The sequence below is a fragment of the Nilaparvata lugens genome, chromosome 4 (genome assembly GCF_014356525.2).
Source record: "Nilaparvata lugens isolate BPH chromosome 4, ASM1435652v1, whole genome shotgun sequence".
NCBI lineage: Eukaryota > Metazoa > Arthropoda > Insecta > Hemiptera > Delphacidae > Nilaparvata > Nilaparvata lugens.
This window is the reverse complement of record NC_052507.1, coordinates 54,031,441-54,050,849: the sequence shown is the minus strand read 5'-3', so window position 1 is coordinate 54,050,849 and position 19,409 is coordinate 54,031,441. Positions and strand designations below refer to the sequence as shown.

Sequence of the window (19,409 nt, the reverse complement as noted above, 5' to 3'; positions counted from 1 at the left end):
AATAAAAACGTTCGACAAGTACCTTTTCACAAAGAAAACAAAGATAATATTAGCAATCACGAAACAGCTTACGGACTGACTAAGCGAGTAACAATGATTGCGAGGAGTGACAATAAGCTTGGGTAGGTGATCGAAGAAGGAAACCGGTTGTTCCAAGGAGGGGGGGGGGAACCAGCGCCGACGCCTCTAGGGGAAACCGCTAAGTCACTGTATGTGCGTCCTCTATAGTGCGCGTTTGTTTCAATGAAACCAGATAAACGGAGCGGGCAGGCAATGTAAATGTAACTAAGATATTATACAAAGTATTAAAACGTTAACGGATATCATACAATTGAAGACGTAGTAGTGGAATTAGGTCATTCTTGCCAATGAATATACTTTACCAGCTTCAAACTAATTATATTGTATAAATTTACATTCTTACAAAAAAAAAAATTTAGGCGTTTTGGGGGGGCTTGAGCCCGAAAGCCCCCCGCCCGTAGATCCGCCACTGCTGTAAACACAAGTATAATTTGAATATATGGGTACAAAAGTCATATGGAATTGTTAATTGAAATAATACCTTCATGAATGGACAACAGCTGAAGGAAGGCGTCTCTTAAAGAGACGAAAATTGCTTCAAGATAAGCCTACTACTTTCAGGTAATCGTCAAAGTGAAAAATGTAATGATGACAAAATCATAATTATGGAATTTGAATGATGATAGTTAATGAGCGAGCCTTCCATCCCAGAGGGCTGACTAATGTAATCTACTTATAAGGGTCAAACGTTTTCCAACCTCAGATCACACATCATAAGACACAGAAGAGCAGTAAGGGGGCGTTGATTTTCACAGAGCTGAACAGCTTGTCATCCTCACCGAGCGCCCAGCGATCGGTGCTGCCAGATTGTTGTCGAGTTCGTAGCGTTATCCGTTTTTGCAAGCAAAAGGCAATAGTTCAGCATAAATCTTAAGTAGAATTATTCGAAATCACGCAGGAGACATTATGAGTGATGATATTGTGCGTGAATGGTATCGGAAAATTGAAGACGTCAGTTAAATGACTTCCGGAATCGTTGTGATCCATGACATGTCCTCACAGTGCTGGGGCAACGGCTTCTCCAGCAAATCAAATGGGATAATTTCAATCACCCACCATACAAACCTGAATTGGCTACAACCCACTAGTTACTTTCAGCTTTTCCTGAAACTCAAGACATGACTTCAAGGGCAGAGCTCTCAAACTAACGAGGAGCTTCAAAACAACGTCATAGCCCTCTCATTTGGCGGCAGCATTTTATGAAAAGCGTTTTGGGAGGCTGATCCACTGGGGTGACAAATGCCTAAACCTTCACGGCAATTACATTGAAGAATAATCATAAGTGTAAATAAATTTTAGTTGAGAAATTATTCTATTCTATTATATACATTCGTATTTTATTCATGGCTGATTGGAGGTTGATGTAAATATGACATTGTATAACTTTGCTGAACTTACCCAATTGCTTGTTGACATGACACTCCCCGGCGCCAGCTCTTCTCTCCAGCCCAGGGGCGGCGCTATGCTAATGGCCAGGGCCAGCGCCCATATGGCAGCTATGAGACACCGCGCCCTGCGTTTGGTGAGGATGCGTGAATAGGCCAGCGGCCGGGACACACCGATGTAGCGATCCACGCTGATCACGCACAGCGAAAGGATGGACGCCGTGCAGCAGAGCACGTCCAGGGTGGTCCACACCGAGCACAGGTCAGGGCCCAGTAGCCAGGCGCCTAAGGGCACACAAAACAAGGCGTAACAAATTCTAAAAATACACTTGAAAATCACAAACTGAAACTATCGTTTTCTCCTAGCTAGGACACAGCACTATTAGTTAGTTCAACTGAAAATGTCTGTGCAGAAACAAAGTACTATTCAAGTCGAATGAAAAATCAAAAATGATTTGATTTCGACTGGCGCTGAAATCAAAGGACAAACAGCTGCTAAGTCCTAATGATAGACAAACAACATAGAACATGTACACACGAATCATCCACAACACTCGAGAATAAATTGAGTTTGGTGTAATGATGTGATGTCCGCCCCGCCCTTTGACATTTGCACTCCGACTCAAAATTGGCTTAAAATTCGCTGGAGCGTTCAATTTGTTTTGTCGATTAGTTCGAACAATGCAATTCGATTCCAGCTTGTTGAAAACTAAACATGATCACAACGAACAAGTTGACTTTTTGAGTTGGCGTTGCGAGACATATGTGTAGGCGTTACGTTTCTCTAGTGCTGGAACTCAGTTTTACAATCCAGTTCAAACTCAAGAGGAAAGCGTATTGTTGATATGTCTCGTCAGTAGATTGACAATACTTTTTGTGTAGTTGAGAAATTGATAATGTGGTAATTATTCATATTGAATGAAAAAGTCTAAGAAATTGTCAAAAACCACAGATTTATTGATACTTAGAAAGACCGGTTTCGGTTATTACACCATTGTCAATCTTTGATAAACTTTTGACAATTTCTTAGTCTTTTTCATTCAAGATTGACATCATACGCCAATGAGCAAGTCTATGACACAATCAATCTGAACGTGAAGAGTTCTTGATATTTTCGAAAGAAATATGATATTATAATTTGACACCTCTGAGACTTTGCTCAACTTTGAAAAATAAGATATTCCCATTCATAAAGTAGTATGTGAGGATCTGGTGGAAAACGCTATTGCAAACTAGACTTTTTGAACCACGTTTTTGATGGAACGTTGTCAGATAAATTTCATAACAATTTTTTTTTATTAGGTTAGCACAAACAATACAAAGATCGGAAAAAAAACAGGCTATAGCTCAAGACTTTTTCAATCTCCTAATATTTAGTTTCAAATTGTCCAAATATTATACATAGGTTATGTCCATTTCAATTTCTACACCAAATCACAATCTTAAAGTCTAAATTAGAATAATTATAAACAATTTTGAATTTGGATATATTGATAATAAAACTTTCGTAAGAACATGAAACAAACTTTAAATTCACAAAATAAAGAATAAAACCACTTAAATTTTGAGCTCGAAAATATCACGTTCACCTTAGCTAGATAACAGCTAAGAAAATAAATGAAAATTATCAACTTGTCGGCAATCCATTTGATAATTTGAAAAGTACATTGCTCAAGTCCCTGGCTCCCTGGCTCCCTGTTGAACACTCCCTGTACACGCATTTCTCAGTATACTTGAAAATTTCAATACCACCAGCTCAAATTATCATAATAATTAATCATCATCCTCCGAAATGAGATCTGAATTGTTGGTAGTTACAAACATGGGATTTTAATGACATCAATGAGTCGAGCATTCATATAATTCATTTCAATTATTTGTGCTGAATTTACTGTTCACCTGAGGTCTATTGCATGGAAAAGTGGGAATAAATTAAAACATTTGACAATAATAATGTGCTCACACATCCCCGCTCACTCCTCTCCTCACCTTTGTTTCACAATCTTTATGTCTGCATTATTGAAATTTATTTGCAATCAACCCTGGGATTACAGTACTACATCTCGCATGTAGTACCACATAGTTCATCCTCAATATATCTAACAATGCTGGTGAAGTGTATAGTGAGTACATATGCTACTGTCAACTGCTCCCATTTTACAACTTTTCCATCAACCAGATTCCCCACAATATTTCTTTGCTATATTTACGATCTCATCATCATATTCAGCTGGTTTTATAAATGACGGGACAAGACTAAAAAGCTGGGTGAGTTCAGTGTTGGTTGTGGAAAACCTATTCTTCATTTCACAAATGAGAGCATCTAGAAATGGGATGAATACATTTATTCTATAATAATCACGAGGACTCGAAGCCTCAGCATTTGACCAGATGAATCTGAGCCTTTACAGTCCCAGGACTTTTTATTTCAATGTCATGTTGTGTTGCCACTTTGGCAGCTGCGTCAAATACCTATCATATTAATAAAAACGTTCGACAAGTACCTTTTCACAAGAAAACAAAGATAATATTAGCAATCACGAAACAGCTTACGGACTGACTAAGCGAGTAACAATGATTGCGAGGAGTGACAATAAGCTTGGGTAGGTGATCGAAGAAGGAAACCGGTTGTTCCAAGGAGGGGGGGGGGAACCAGCGCCGACGCCTCTAGGGAAACCGCTAAGTCACTGTATGTGCGTCCTCTATAGTGCGCGTTTGTTTCAATGAAACCAGATAAACGGAGCGGGCAGGCAATGTAATGTAACTAAGATATTATACAAAGTATTAAAACGTTAACGGATATCATACAATTGAAGACGTAGTAGTGGAATTAGGTCATTCTTGCCAATGAATATACTTTACCAGCTTCAAACTAATTATATTTGTATAAATTTACATTCTTACAAAAAAAAAAATTTAGGCGTTTTGGGGGGGGCTTGAGCCCGAAAGCCCCCCGCCCGTAGATCCGCCACTGCTGTAAACACAAGTATAATTTGAATATATGGGTACAAAAGTCATATGGAATTGTTAATTGAAATAATACCTTCATGAATGGACAACAGCTGAAGGAAGGCGGTCTCTTAAAGAGACGAAAATTGCTTCAAGATAAGCCTACTACTTTCAGGTAATCGTCAAAGTGAAAAATGTAATGATGACAAAATCATAATTATGGAATTTGAATGATGATAGTTAATGAGCGAGCCTTCCATCCCAGAGGGATGACTAGTGTAATCTACAAGGGTCAAACGTTTTCCAACCTCCGATCACACATCATAAGACACAGAAGAGCAGTAAGGGGGGCGTTGATTTTTCACAGAGCTGAACAGCTTGTCATCCTCACCGAGCGCCCAGCGATCGTGCTGCCAGATTGTTGTCGAGTTCGTAGCGTTATCCGTTTTTGCAAGCAAAAGGCAATAGTTCAGCATAAATCTTAAGTAGAATTATTCGAAATCACGCAGGAGACATTATGAGTGATGATATTGTGCGTGAATGGTATCGGAAAATTGAAGACGTCAGTTAAATGACTTCCGGAATCGTTGTGATCCATGACATGTCCTCACAGTGCTGGGGCAACGGCTTCTCCAGCAAATCAAATGGGATAATTTCAATCACCCACCATACAAACCTGAATTGGCTACAACCCACTAGTTACTTTCAGCTTTTCCTGAAACTCAAGACATGACTTCAAGGGCAGAGCTCTCAAACTAACGAGGAGCTTCAAAACAACGTCATAGCCCTCTCATTTGGCGGCAGCATTTATGAAAGCGTTTTGGGAGGCTGATCCACTGGGGTGACAAATGCCTAAACCTTCACGGCAATTACATTGAAGAATAATCATAAGTGTAAATAAATTTTAGTGGAGAAATTATTCTATTCTATTATATACATTCGTATTTTATTCATGGCTGATTGGAGGTTGATGTAAATATGACATTGTATAACTTTGCTGAACTTACCCAATTGCTTGTTGACATGACACTCCCCGGGCGCCAGCTCTTCTCTCCAGCCCAGGGGCGGCGCTATGCTAATAGCCAGGGCCAGCGCCCATATGGCAGCTATGAGACACCGCGCCCTGCGTTTGGTGAGGATGCGTGAATAGGCCAGCGGCCGGGACACACCGATATAGCGATCCACGCTGATTACGCACAGCGAAAGGATGGACGCCGTGCAGCAGAGCACGTCCAGGGTGGTCCACACCGAGCACAGGTCAGGGCCCAGTAGCCAGGCGCCTAAGGGCACACAAAACAAGGCGTAACAAATTCTAAAAAATACACTTGAATCCCCCACATCCACTTATACAAATATTATTGTTGTATATTAACAGTTTATTCCAATTACTACCAAAATTCATTAAAATAACTGAAATCCAATTTATTTTTTGTCGCTGAGGGTGATGTAGAACTTTTACATTAGTCCAGTCAATATAGACATAAAAAGGGGGGTGTGCTTGTTCCTGAATTTTTTTTTAAATTTATTGTAGAAATGCACTTGGAAGAAATAGTAAAATGGTACCTTGAAGCCAGTAACACTACGAGAATATTATAGACTCCTATGTCTACAGAACCATACTAGATCTCGCAGAAATAAATTAATGAATTTCGTATAAGCTAATCCCTATACTCTTGAAAGATTACATTAGATATCATCAATGGATAATATTCATTAAAATATTTGTTTGCCTTCTCTTTTAGGAATGGAGTGATTTAGTCTATTGGAAAACATTTCATGTTTCTATTTTCTGATATTTAACTATCAAACTTTCATATATTTATCACAATGTATTGACATTTTTTATTGTTATCTCTATTGTATTTTGTATCATTTGCTAACGACGTGCTTAAGTGGAAGAGTGGGCATTACTGTGCAAACTTGGCCACGTCATCAAAAAAAGTCATTCGATTCTATTCTCAAGACAATAAAAACTTGAAAATCACAAACTGAAACTATCGTTTTCTCCTAGCTAGGACACAGCACTATTAGTTAGTTCAACTGAAAATGTCTGTGCAGAAACAAAGTACTATTCAAGTCGAATGAAAAATCAAAAATGATTTGATTTCAACTGGCGCTGAAATCAAAGGACAAACAGCTGCTAAGTCCTAATGATAGACAAACAACATAGAACATGTACACACGAATCATCCACAACACTCGAGAATAAATTGAGTTTGGTGTAATGATGTGATGTCCGCCCCGCCCTTTGACATTTGCACTCCGACTCAAAATTGGCTTAAAATTCGCTGGAGCGTTCAATTTGTTTTGTCGATTAGTTCGAACAATGCAATTCGATTCCAGCTTGTTGAAAACTAAACATGATCACAACGAACAAGTTGACTTTTTGAGTTGGCGTTGCGAGACATATGTGTAGGCGTTACGTTTCTCTAGTGCTGGAACTTAGTTTTACAATCCAGTTCAAACTCAAGAGGAAAGCGTATTGTTGATATGTCTCGTCAGTCAAAGTCAAAGTCAAAAGTCAACGTCAGAACAGTAGCTAAAAAAATTACAGAAGAATAAGGTTAAAATTATACAAATGATACAAGAAACATGTAACAGTAGCAAACTTAAAGACACTCTAACTCTATTTACTCATTGTAAAATCAGAATTCAAATAATCTTCAATAGAGTAAAAACACTTTTCAATCAGTATTCTCTTTATAAAAGACTTAAAATGATTTTTATCCATAATTCTAACCTCAAATGGTAATTTATTAAACAGCTTAATAGTCATGTAACGCCAATTTTTCTGAGCAGTAGTCCAATAGTGAGAGTCAATCCTTATATTTAGCCTACTTCTTGTATTGTAATCGTGAGTCTCGGCATTCAGAGTATATTTGTGCACATGCTTCCTCATATATAACAAGCATGTAAATATATATAGAGAGGGAAGAGTCAACATTTTTAAGTTCAAGAAAAGGGCTTACAAGTTGCCAGTGGTGGCGCATGACAAATTATTCTTATTGCTTTCTTCTGAAGCTTGAAGAGTGTCGGTGACATAGAGCTATTTCCCCACAATTGAATACCGTATGCCAAATGACTATAAATATGAGCATAATATACATTTATCATCACCTCATGTCTTACAATATTTCTTAACCTACGTAACATGAAAATTCCCTTTGCAAGCTTACTACATACATCAAGAACATGATCTTTCCAATTAAGATTGGTGTCAAGTGTTAATCCTAGAAATTTGAAGGAACTGAGTTTTTCTGATTTTCTGCTGAAAGTGAATTGCAGGTCCTTTGTTTCAAGCTTGTTAAGACATAGAGCGTTAGAAGCACACCAATCTTCAATTGCTGTTGTGCAATTCTCAGTTGTAGTGTTGATTGAAGCTTCATTAAGACCACTAACTCTTAGTCCTAAATCATCTGCAAAAAGGTATGGGTGACTATCATTACAACATTCATTGATAAAATTAGGCAAGTCATTTATATAGATTATAAATAGAAGTGGTCCCAGTATAGATCCCTGTGGGACCCCGAAATTTATCATCTCACCACTTGAGAATTCCCCATTTTCAATTACATATTGTAGCCTGTTGCTGAGATAGGAGTCAATGAGATTTACTGCTGCCCTGTCAAGACCATAGTAAGATAGCTTATCACATAATTTTCCATGCTCTACTGTGTCAAATGCACGTGACAGATCAAAGGATCTTAGATTAACTTTTCTCTTTTGTTCCAAACTACTTATAATATCATGTACTAGATCCAACACATTGTCGCATGTACTCAAGTTTTTTCTGAATCCGTACTGATTTTTTGATAGTAATTTGCTATTTTCGAAGTATTCAGCTAGTTGCTTGTGGAGGAGCTTTTCAAATATCTTGGAAAATATCTGCACTATGTAAATGGGTCTGTAATTTTCTATTTTCGACTTGTCACCTTTCTTATGAGTAGGCATCATTTTAACTTTTTTTAGGCCGTCAGGGAATATGCCAAAGTCTATACATTTATTGAATAAGTGTGTCAATACTTCAGAGACCCTATTAGCAGCTAATTTCACAATAAAAGAGTTTAAGCCATATACATCTAAGCAGTTACTGTTACCTATTCCATTAATAGCAGCAAATACCTCTTCAACTTTAACATGACTGAAGCTGAACTTCGTAACTGGTTGTGGTATTTTCTTGACATAATAGCTGGAATCAAAATTGCTCTTGGGAATGGTTCCTATCTGCTTGTCCACTCTATCTATAAAAAATCTATTTTTGTCATTGATGGCATATCACATTCAATTTTGGAAGATTTACTATTCCTACAAACATGTCTGTTAACTATTTCCCAAGCCGCTTTAGTTTTGTTTTTACTATCTGAAATAAATTTACTGTTAAATTCAAGTTTGGCTTTTTTTATTGCTAATTTATATTGCTTTTTACTATTATTATACTCCTCTTTTATTGTGTCACTAAGGCAGTCTTTATACAAATAGAATAATTGTTCACACTTTATTTTTAACATTTGCAGTTCAGGTGTATACCATTTATTATAATCTCTACTCTGATATATCTTCCTTTTAACTAGCGGATAAGCCATATTAACCGCCCCCATAAACAAGCTTTGAAATTTTTGTATTTTATGACTAATATCATCAAGCTCATAGACTGAAATCCAGTTTAAGGATTCTAGATATGCCAGGAATAGGTTTGTCCTATCTGCACTAATTTGTCTTAGTAGTATTGTTTTTTTCTTTTTATCGATACAAGACTTTTTTTCAATTTTAACTTTTAGACTCAAGGCATAATGATCTGAAAAAATTGTATGTAATACTTTACTCTCCCATCGGCTGAAATGTAAATCAGTGGCAATGTTGTCTATACACGATCCTTGTGAATTAATATTATTAATGTTTGGTCTGGTTATTTCCTTAGTTGTAATAGACATATTAAAACTAGCCAACAAGGTACATAGTTCATCTCTGTTCTCTGATTCAACATTGAAATCGACATTAAAATCAGCTCCCAAAATAACATTACAATTAAAATTAAACAAATAACTCAAAATTTCATTAAGCACCTCTAGGAATTTTCTAAAATTGCTCGTTGAAACACTATATGGCCTATAAACAGATACAACAATAATATTCAATTCCGGTATTCTAATAGCGCATGCTTCACATATCATTTCCACTGACAAATCCCTTATTTTCTCTATTTCCCTGAATTCAAGCTCATTTCTCAAAAAGATAGCAGCCCCTCCATGAATTCTATTGTTTCTAACAAAATATGAACCTAACTTGAATCTATCAACACTTACATAGATTATATCATCCTTTTTCAGCCAATGCTCGCTCAACAATACAATTTCAGTATTATTCTCATGCAAAATAGTTTCCAGGTAATCAATTTTATTACCTAGTCCCTGAACATTCCAGGAGAGTAGATTCACATCAGAATCCTGATATCTCACGCTATCTAGAGGTTTAATACTACTTGCATGATAAATTGAAACATTAGAGTGATTCCTTACATTAGTTGAAAAATTAGCCAAATTATCATTTTTGTCAATGTTTACAAGTTTAAATCAAGAGATACATCTTTATCAGTTTCATAATTCAAATAGGCTTCCTCTTCATTATCATAATCTGAAGTGACATCAGCATTACTACTCAAACATTGACTTTTTTCCCTATGATTACACGGCTGTACCTGATCGCTGATTGCCTGCTGCTTGATTTGATTGTAAATTAATTTGCTTAGTTCGACCTTTCCCTTTCTATTCATATGAAGTCCATGTCGCGTGTGCTTATTTCTTTCAAACATCCATATATTGATGATGTTTACATTGAACATGTAAGGTAGACTACAAATCACACGATTCAATTTAGAAATCATTTTGTTCTCATTTGAGTCAGCTTGCAAGTCATATCTGTAAGGCACCGTGGTTACTATGATATTCTTATCACAATTTGCTCTTACAGTTCTCACAAGATGATCTGCATATTCTTCAATATCTCTATCACTAAAATATTTATCTACACTATTTGTTCCTCCTATTATGATATTCCAATCATTTTTCGACTGATGACTATGATCTGCACTAAGAAAAGTATTTGAAAGTTTTTGAAACGGGGCCCCAGAAGAAATGTAGGCCGTGCACTTATAGGAAGGTAGCAAGCGTTGTAGAAGCTCTCTGATTCCCCTGCCGTGACTATCAGCCCATATGTTGATATTTCCATCGCAGTCCTCTGTCGGTGGACATCCTTTTATAGCTTTAGAAGGGGGGCTTCGGAGAAAAGTTACTTCCCTTTTCAACTCTTCAATTGTCTCCTGAAGCGAAATGTTGAGTCGATCTGCCTCTTTTATTTCTCTTATACATCCCTCCAAACAGCTCTGCAAATCAGTAATTTCTTTTTGAATCTTACTATTGTAATCTTTGTAATATTCCAAGCTTCTATTGTGCAGTTCAATCAATTGCTTCGTAGCAGTAGATTCTACTTTATCAATCGAGTGATTGACGCCATCATGAGATAGTAATATTTCATTTCCGGGATCATTCTTTCTAAAATTAATATTTCCTCTCTCCTGTAAATTATCGTTTTCGGTTTGGATTATATCAATTTTCGCAGTTTTATTCAGTAGATCTTCTTTTAGTCGTTTTTTATCCATCTCTAGAATCTCAATACGCGATTTCAACAGTCTAATCTCTTCCTCAGTCTATCCTCATACAACAGAGAGTCCTCAAAATTTACCTTCCTTTTATTTCTTTCCTCGTCCAGAAGCCTAGACAATGCTTTATTTTCATCTGAGATATCCGTCAGTGTTATTCTCAGATCATTATTGTCTGAAATAGACTTATCCAGTTTGTTTAATACTTCAACAATATTTGGAATCAAGTCAGCGATTGAATCGTTTGTGCATAAATCGGCAATAATTGCAAGTGTTCTTCTTATATTTATCGCAAATTCAATTACTACCTCATTACAAAGTTCGTCCTTCAAATTACTGAGTTCTAAGTTTCCTCCATTTATCAATCTTTCACGTCTGCTGCGCGTCACCATAGGCTTGTTCATTTTAGATTATTTTGAAATCGGGCGCTGAGGCCGCACTGCAGACCGTTGCTAGGATACGTCAGTAAGCAAGGATCACCTAAAAACAGCTGATCGTCACAGGCGTCAATAAGCGCGGGAAGAGATATGCACTTTCGTATTGTATTTTATCGCAATTATTATCGTTGTGGCTATTAGAATTATTGAAGAAGGAGGGGGATCGACGGGAAGAGTGGGCATTACTGTGCAAACTTGGCCACGTCATCAAAAAAAGTCATTCGATTCTATTCTCAAGACAATAAAAACTTGAAAATCACAAACTGAAACTATCGTTTTCTCCTAGCTAGGACACAGCACTATTAGTTAGTTCAACTGAAAATGTCTGTGCAGAAACAAAGTACTATTCAAGTCGAATGAAAAATCAAAAATGATTTGATTTCGACTGGCGCTGAAATCAAAGGACAAACAGCTGCTAAGTCCTAATGATAGACAAACAACATAGAACATGTACACACGAATCATCCACAACACTCGAGAATAAATTGAGTTTGGTGTAATGATGTGATGTCCGCCCCGCCCTTTGACATTTGCACTCCGACTCAAAATTGGCTTAAAATTCGCTGGAGCGTTCAATTTGTTTTGTCGATTAGTTCGAACAATGCAATTCGATTCCAGCTTGTTGAAAACTAAACATGATCACAACGAACAAGTTGACTTTTTGAGTTGGCGTTGCGAGACATATGTGTAGGCGTTACGTTTCTCTAGTGCTGGAACTCAGTTTTACAATCCAGTTCAAACTCAAGAGGAAAGCGTATTGTTGATATGTCTCGTCAGTAGATTGACAATACTTTTTGTGTAGTTGAGAAGTTGATATTGTGGTAATTATTCATATTGAATGAAAAAGTCTAAGAAATTGTCAAAAACCACAGATTTATTGATACTTAGAAAGACCGGTTTCGGTTATTACACCATTGTCAATCTTTGATAAACTTTTGACAATTTCTTAGTCTTTTTCATTCAAGATTGACATCATACGCCAATGAGCAAGTCTATGACACAATCAATCTGAACGTGAAGAGTTCTTGATATTTTCGAAAGAAATATGATATTATAATTTGACACCTCTGAGACTTTGCTCAACTTTGAAAAATAAGATATTCCCATTCATAAAGTAGTATGTGAGGATCTGGTGGAAAACGCTATTGCAAACTAGACTTTTTGAACCACGTTTTTGATGGAACGTTGTCAGATAAATTTCATAACAATTTTTTTTTATTAGGTTAGCACAAACAATACAAAGATCGGAAAAGAAAAAACAGGCTATAGCTCAAGACTTTTTCAATCTCCTAATATTTAGTTTCAAATTGTCCAAATATTATACATAGGTTATGTCCATTTCAATTTCTACACCAAATCACAATCTTAAAGTCTAAATTAGAATAATTATAAACAATTTTGAATTTGGATATATTGATAATAAAACTTTCGTAAGAACATGAAACAAACTTTAAATTCACAAAATAAAGAATAAAACCACTTAAATTTTGAGCTCGAAAATATCACGTTCACCTTAGCTAGATAACAGCTAAGAAAATAAATGAAAATTATCAACTTGTCGGCAAACATTTGATAATTTGAAAAGTACATTGCTCAAGTCCCTGGCTCCCTAGCTCCCTGTTGAACACTCCCTGTACACGCATTTCTCAGTATACTTGAAAATTTCAATACCACCTGCTCATATTATCATAATAATTAATCATCATCCTCCGAAATGAGATTTGAATTGTTGGTAGTTACAAACATGGGATTTTAATGACATCAATGAGTCGAGCATTCATATAATTCATTTCAATTATTTGTGCTGAATTTACTGTTCACCTGAGGTCTATTGCATGGAAAAGTGGGAATAAATTAAAACATTTGACAATAATAATGTGCTCACACATCCCCGCTCACTCCTCTCCTCACCTTTGTTTCACAATCTTTATGTCTGCATTATTGAAATTTATTTGCAATCAACCCTGGGATTACAGTACTACATCTCGCATGTAGTACCACATAGTTCATCCTCAATATTATCTAACAATGCTGGTGAAGTGTATAGTGAGTACATATGCTACTGTCAACTGCTCCCATTTTACAACTTTTCCATCAACCAGATCCGTAATACAATAATCGATCCTCTTCATCTATCAAACAGACCCATCGGATTGCAGCTCAACTCACACCTCTACAATAATTCATACACAAGCTGTTCGCTATGGACTTGAGAGATTTATCATCTCGATGAAGTCGATTATCGAATGCAATTAATCACTGATAACGAGCTGTCATCAACTCGTGAAGAGCGATTGTGACTCGGAATTGAGTCAAGGTCATATGGTGTGATACGCTAGGACTTGATAAATGTGATACGTGTATCATGTGAGTTACTTGGTAACCAGAGATGAGAGAATAATCATTAAGATAAAAGATTAAAGAAAAGTTAAATACAAAAGAGAATAAAATATAAGTACTAACTTCTCTCTGATGGTAACGCTCAACTAGCTCACATAATATTTCCTCCACTATTCAACAAGAGAAACTATAATATCACACAATCAATGATCATGATGTAGGTGAATTATTATGGTTTTCCCATTCTTCAATTTCATTATTCCTATTATTGTATTACTTCTCTACAATTTTTGTTGTTATTCACAATAAGCTTTATAGTTCTTGTTCATATTCAGTCTAAAAACTCTCGTAATGACGATCAGAACCCGATATTTGGAAATTTAATGAATGCAAATAATGTTTAATCCACCATTTAAATATAAAACTTAGTAATTGAAGCTTTGATTTTTTCTCTTCTCATGATTGGAATTTCTGATCAATAAGTGAGTAAATTCTTAGATAAGTGAATGAGTATATTGATAAATGAGTAAATTATTGTTTAAGAGATCAATTGAATACGTGAATGAATGTATTGGTGAAAAAGGGGTTGAAAAAATATAGAAATGAATCTCCTATATATTGGAAGATAGAACATCATTGCAATTTTCAAAGCTTTTTTCAAAAATTCTCAATCTCATTCTTCTCAAAAAACTTAACGGGAAAAGTTGAGGATTAAATTGTGTTTTTCCATCTGTTCACTGAAAGTTGGGTCAGACTTGAAAAGAAATGTAATCAAGCGTGATTTTTCCCAGATTCGAGTCACGTGGTCCTTTCTTTCGAGGTTTCGGAACGATAGACAAATAAAACGAGCCCTCAAGGTCGAGATTTTCCAGTCCAAACCACCCGAGTCAGACTCTGCTGCATTCTCGCACATTTTTGAGACTCGATACACAAGGATATTTTTTCGAATCGGTAGAAAGTTTTGAATCAAGTCACAAAGACTGACGACTCACCAAAGTGTTCTGAACGTTATCTCCACATTGCTACGTTAACATCGTGAGATTCACTTAAAATTGCCAACATGGGTTGAATGGGAATCAATGATGTTGTTCATAAGAAATGCTGACAGTTTAAAGTGAATCTCAGTATAGGACTCGAGAGTTAGATTTTCTACGTGAATCGATAGAAATTGAATTGCGAATCACGGCTCAATTGGCTTCGGCTGTTCTTCCATCCAATTCTTCAAATCCGATAAAAAGATGCGTCCTACCAGTTTGCAGCTATTTGGATTACACTCTGCAATGGTCACTTTATTTGAAATGGTGGAGGATGGACTGAGAATCAATGTAATAAGTAAGATACGGCTAAGATGGGAAGATAAGGAGAAGAAAAGTAGTAATGGGTTGAAGGAAAAGATTAGGCAAGAAATAAGAGAGATGGAAGAAGGAAGAAAAAGTTGATAGCATAACACTGATCAGTTTCACAGTCATGCCATGCTCATTCGAAACATTTTTTGTTGAAATGTATTCTCATTTGCATGGTTATACTTGTTTTATATAATATTTAGAATTTTCAAACATAGTTAAAGGATAGCAACTCCAGTAACTCCCCAGCTACTCTTCAGCAACTCTTTAGCCACTCCCCAAGAATTCTCTAAAACCAATCCACCATCATATATTCAGGATTTTCAAAGATAGCAACTCTAGAAAATCTTCAGCAACTACCTATAGTATTGGACTGATGAGAAGATTCCTAGATGTTCGGCGCGGGAGGTAGAAGGGAGCCAACTGCACATGTGTGACTGCTGTTTTCCTCAGTATAAAATTACGCTGGCTGGTTGACTGGAATAGCTGAATTCAATTCAACTGGATGATGAAATTCTATTGCTATGCAAAGTTGCGTATTGATGATGTGGAAGAAGTAAATCAGTCCAGAGATCAATTTCTTCAAACACTTCAGCCTTCCCTATCAATTTTTTTCACCCGATCCCTATCATCGATTCAGCAACTCTTCAGCCAGTCATTAGCAACTATCTAGCAACTCTTCAGTCAGTCTCTAGCAGCTCTTCAGCCAGTCTGTGACAACCATCTAGCAACTCTTCAGTCAATCTCTAGCAACTATCTAGCAACTATTCAGCCAGTCTCTAGCAATTTTACAGCAACTAGCAACTCTTCAGCCAGTTTCTAGCAAGTATGCAGCAACTAGCAAATGTGCAGCAACTAGCAAGCGTGCAGCAACTAACAACTCTTCAGCCAGTTTCTAACAAGTTTGCAGCAGCTAGCAAGTGTGCAGCAACTAGCAAGTGTGAAGCAACTAGCAAGCGTGCAGCAACTAGCAATTGTGCAGCAACTAGCAACTCTTCAGCCAGTTTCTAGCAAGTATGCAGGAACTAGCAGATGTGCAGCAACTAGCAAGCGTGCAGCAACTAGCAACTCTTCAGCCAGTTTCTAGCAAGTTTGCAGCAGCTAGCAAGTGTGCTGCAACTAGCAAGTGTGAAGCAACTAGCAAGCGTGCAGCAACTAGCAACTCACCCACCTCCTTGTATCTCGCGGGTGGCGGAGAGTGGCAGCACAGTGATGCCAAGCAGTAGGTCGGCGACTGCCAGGTTCACAATGAGCGAGTGCGTGGGCGTGCGTAGGTGGTGGCTAGGCACCACACTCACAATCACCAGCAGGTTGCCACACACTGTCAGCAAAATGAATACACACAAGATGAGCAGTTTCGTCGCGAGCCACGGGTCGGTGAAGATGTCTTCGAACTGTGGGGTTGTGGGTGAGGGGGGTGAGTTGACCCCTACCCCTCCACCACCGCCCTCGTCATCGACAGTCTGGTTGAGCAGGGTGGACAGGTTCACGAGTGACATTTCTGCAACAAAGAAAATCATAGAAAAATTGGTCAATTTCAATTCACTCGTGTCGGGGTGGACAAGATGATAATTGAAGAAGTCGCATCCACTCAGAACTCCAAGGCAATATTGGCTCTACTAGTAGCCGCCAGTTGTGGCAAAACGCTGCCACACAGGGACATTGATGATTAGTGTCATCATAAAGAAGACAATACCAATGTCTCTCATCCATAGATATATCTATAGTCCCTGATAAACACAGGGTTCATTCATTCATTCATTCAATCGTATGGTCCCGATGCCAACATCAGCCTTGAAATTCTTTTTTTTTCTTTTCAGGAAATAATAATCAGGTCTCAAGTCACAGGGTTTCAAGTCAAAATATTCTTTTATATTCATAGCTGAATTTTAGTAGCCGCTATCAATGGCCAGTTCTAGCGGACACCAATATTCTTCCCATGTGGCTTGCATTAAAACAGGAGAGGGAATATTATTGAGATGGTGTAGACTGGAAGGATTACCAGTGCATTAGAGACTGTGACTATTTCTCAATCAATGCTTCTAGATTTTTTAAGTAAGATTTACTCCTCACTGTCAGCATTCTTTGTTGAAAGCATGAATGCTTTCCAGTCAATCAACGCTGGCAGTGGATAGATGTGAATGATCATCACCTCCAAATTTCCTCGGTAGTTGAACCAGTTTGAGCATTTTCCAATCTCAATTTTTTTCAACCAAATAATTTAGTTGAGAGACTTCAACAATCAATTATTCAAAGCGGAATCAACTGTAACATGCTGCATTAACTGCGGCTTATCTAAATCATTCATCTCACGAATAGACCTATCTGATCTGACCAAACCTTTTTTACTAAGAAAATTCTCTACTAAAAAGTACTCATTGTCAATGTCTTATAATCAAGTCTCTCGAACATTGAGAGCATAGATATCGATTATAAAATATAACAATTTTTTCAGCATAATTAACTCAATAGGAATCCTGAATCAAAAATCAAATGACAAAGCAGTGTGTGATATTGTAACCTCAAACTATGGACAAACTTAACTATTTATCAAAAATTTTGGAGAGATATAGTACAGCCTAGTTTCTCCTTCAATGTCATAATTATATTATGATTGTAGTATTTTGTACAATAAATGAATAAATAGCAAATGAACCTACATGATTCAATTTTTCCTTTGAATATAAATTTGATTATTTTTATTACCGATAGAGTTGATCGTTTTCCGACTTTTCAGTCGATGACAAAATTATTCATCATCAAAGACTTTTCCACATGATCAGCCATATTCCCACAACAGATGGATCTTTGAATCAAGTCCTTTGTCAAGCCCCCCTCACATCGATAGAAGTTAGTAAAAGCGAGAGTTTGTTTGGGAAATGAATTTATAGCGACTGACCAACTGACCACTATTGTTCAAAATTATGGGAACGTTTCCGAGAGTTGATAATGGAGTCGTGAGTTGATTCCTAGAATCAATATAGAATATATTGGCAATTAACTTTGCTATTGGCTTGTCTTCATTGAATTTTCCCTTGGATAATCAAGTACGATAACGATCATTCCGGAATCTATTGAATTTTCTCTTTGATTAAACCATTGAACTTAACATGTGATAGGAGTATAGAGTGTGGATTGACTGTGTCAAACTTGATTAAGTACCAGTTTATCTGTTCTGATAGTCTCAATTCCTGGGTTTATTGATCGATGTACTGGAGCATTTGAATTAAACAACAATATATGTTTCATATAGAGGAATAAATTTATTAAAGATATCAAATTGTCTTTGGTACACTAAGGAAAAAATCTCCTAGTGCATACATCACTATGATTGAAAAATAATAAAAAATTGACAAGTTCATTGAGTTCTTAACAGTTGAGAATTGAAAGTATCTCAACCATGCCACATTTAACATTGATCTTTCTTACTTGAAACGCGGCTTGCCATTTAGCATACTAATAGCCCAGGCCTAGCCTAATGATCAAGTTACATTGACTCTCAGTTTCAGCTTCATTGGTTTTGTAATACAGAAACCCTGACTCGATTATTTATAAATCGGTCATTGTCCGTATAAATTTAAGGCTAATCGATCGAACTCTTCATATATAAATATAAAAGTCTATAAATTAGTGATCATGTAGTGGTAAATATAGTTATAACAGATGGTGCAGCAATCAAGTAGCAGCTAACTGACCTACAAAGAACTGGTTTTCTTGAATATTGTCAACTCCAGTTTTGTAGATAATCTAAAACGGTCACATCCACCGGGAGAGATGTACAACGGTGAACAATCAATGAGGCACGTGACGTCATTCAATGTCATTCAGAAACAGAGTTGAGCTTGGAAAGAGAGTGAATGTTGAAAAAAATTAACGATCAATGGAAGAGCGAGAATGATAAGAGCGAAAGTGGTTTTCTGATATTCTGAGGAAGGAAGGCGTCCTAGGATAGGAGACTAACCTGAATTTTATCAATAAGTGGTTCAAAATGATCTCATCCCTCATCTTGTTGACTCAATTTCGCCTACAATGCTTGTAATGTATAAAACGTGGAATAGATTTTTTCCACTATCTTATTTTTTATCGATCTATCTCTCTATCTTTCCCATCATATTGATACTTCATTCTCAGCATATTATTCTTCCCATTACCGACGCACAGGCTTCAAGCTCTTGAGAGCACCACCTCACCATTAGCAAAATGTCCCAATTCATGTCCA

General features: G+C 36.9%; 2 protein-coding genes across 2 annotated transcripts in view; both read right to left on the bottom strand.

Annotated features, from left to right (window-relative positions):
* Positions 1–436: 436 nt before the first annotated feature.
* LOC120351070 (alpha-1A adrenergic receptor-like) lies at positions 437–2,066 on the bottom strand. Its single transcript, XM_039427025.1, has 3 exons — positions 2,005–2,066; positions 1,480–1,751; positions 437–493 (listed from the first exon to the last, which is right to left on the bottom strand). Exons 1-3 carry the CDS (start codon positions 2,009–2,011, stop codon positions 437–439), a joined length of 336 nt encoding a protein of 111 aa, XP_039282959.1. The 5' UTR covers positions 2,012–2,066.
* Positions 2,067–3,137: 1,071 nt separating this feature from the next.
* LOC120351069 (alpha-1D adrenergic receptor-like) overlaps positions 3,138–19,409 on the bottom strand; it is a 48,415-nt gene continuing 32,143 nt past the window's right edge. The window contains exons 2-4 of the mRNA XM_039427024.1: positions 16,362–16,691; positions 5,423–5,695; positions 3,138–3,175 (exon numbers count right to left, since the gene is read on the bottom strand). Of these exons, the coding sequence (XP_039282958.1) occupies positions 3,138–3,175; positions 5,423–5,695; positions 16,362–16,691 (641 nt within the window). The remainder of the gene's footprint in view (positions 3,176–5,422; positions 5,696–16,361; positions 16,692–19,409) is intronic.

Coding starts and splice junctions, on each gene's coding strand:
- LOC120351070 (XM_039427025.1), bottom strand. Junction 494..1,479: donor TCATGTCAACAAGCAATTGG/GTAAGTTCAGCA, acceptor TTGTGTTTACAG/CAGTGGCGGATCTACGGGCG.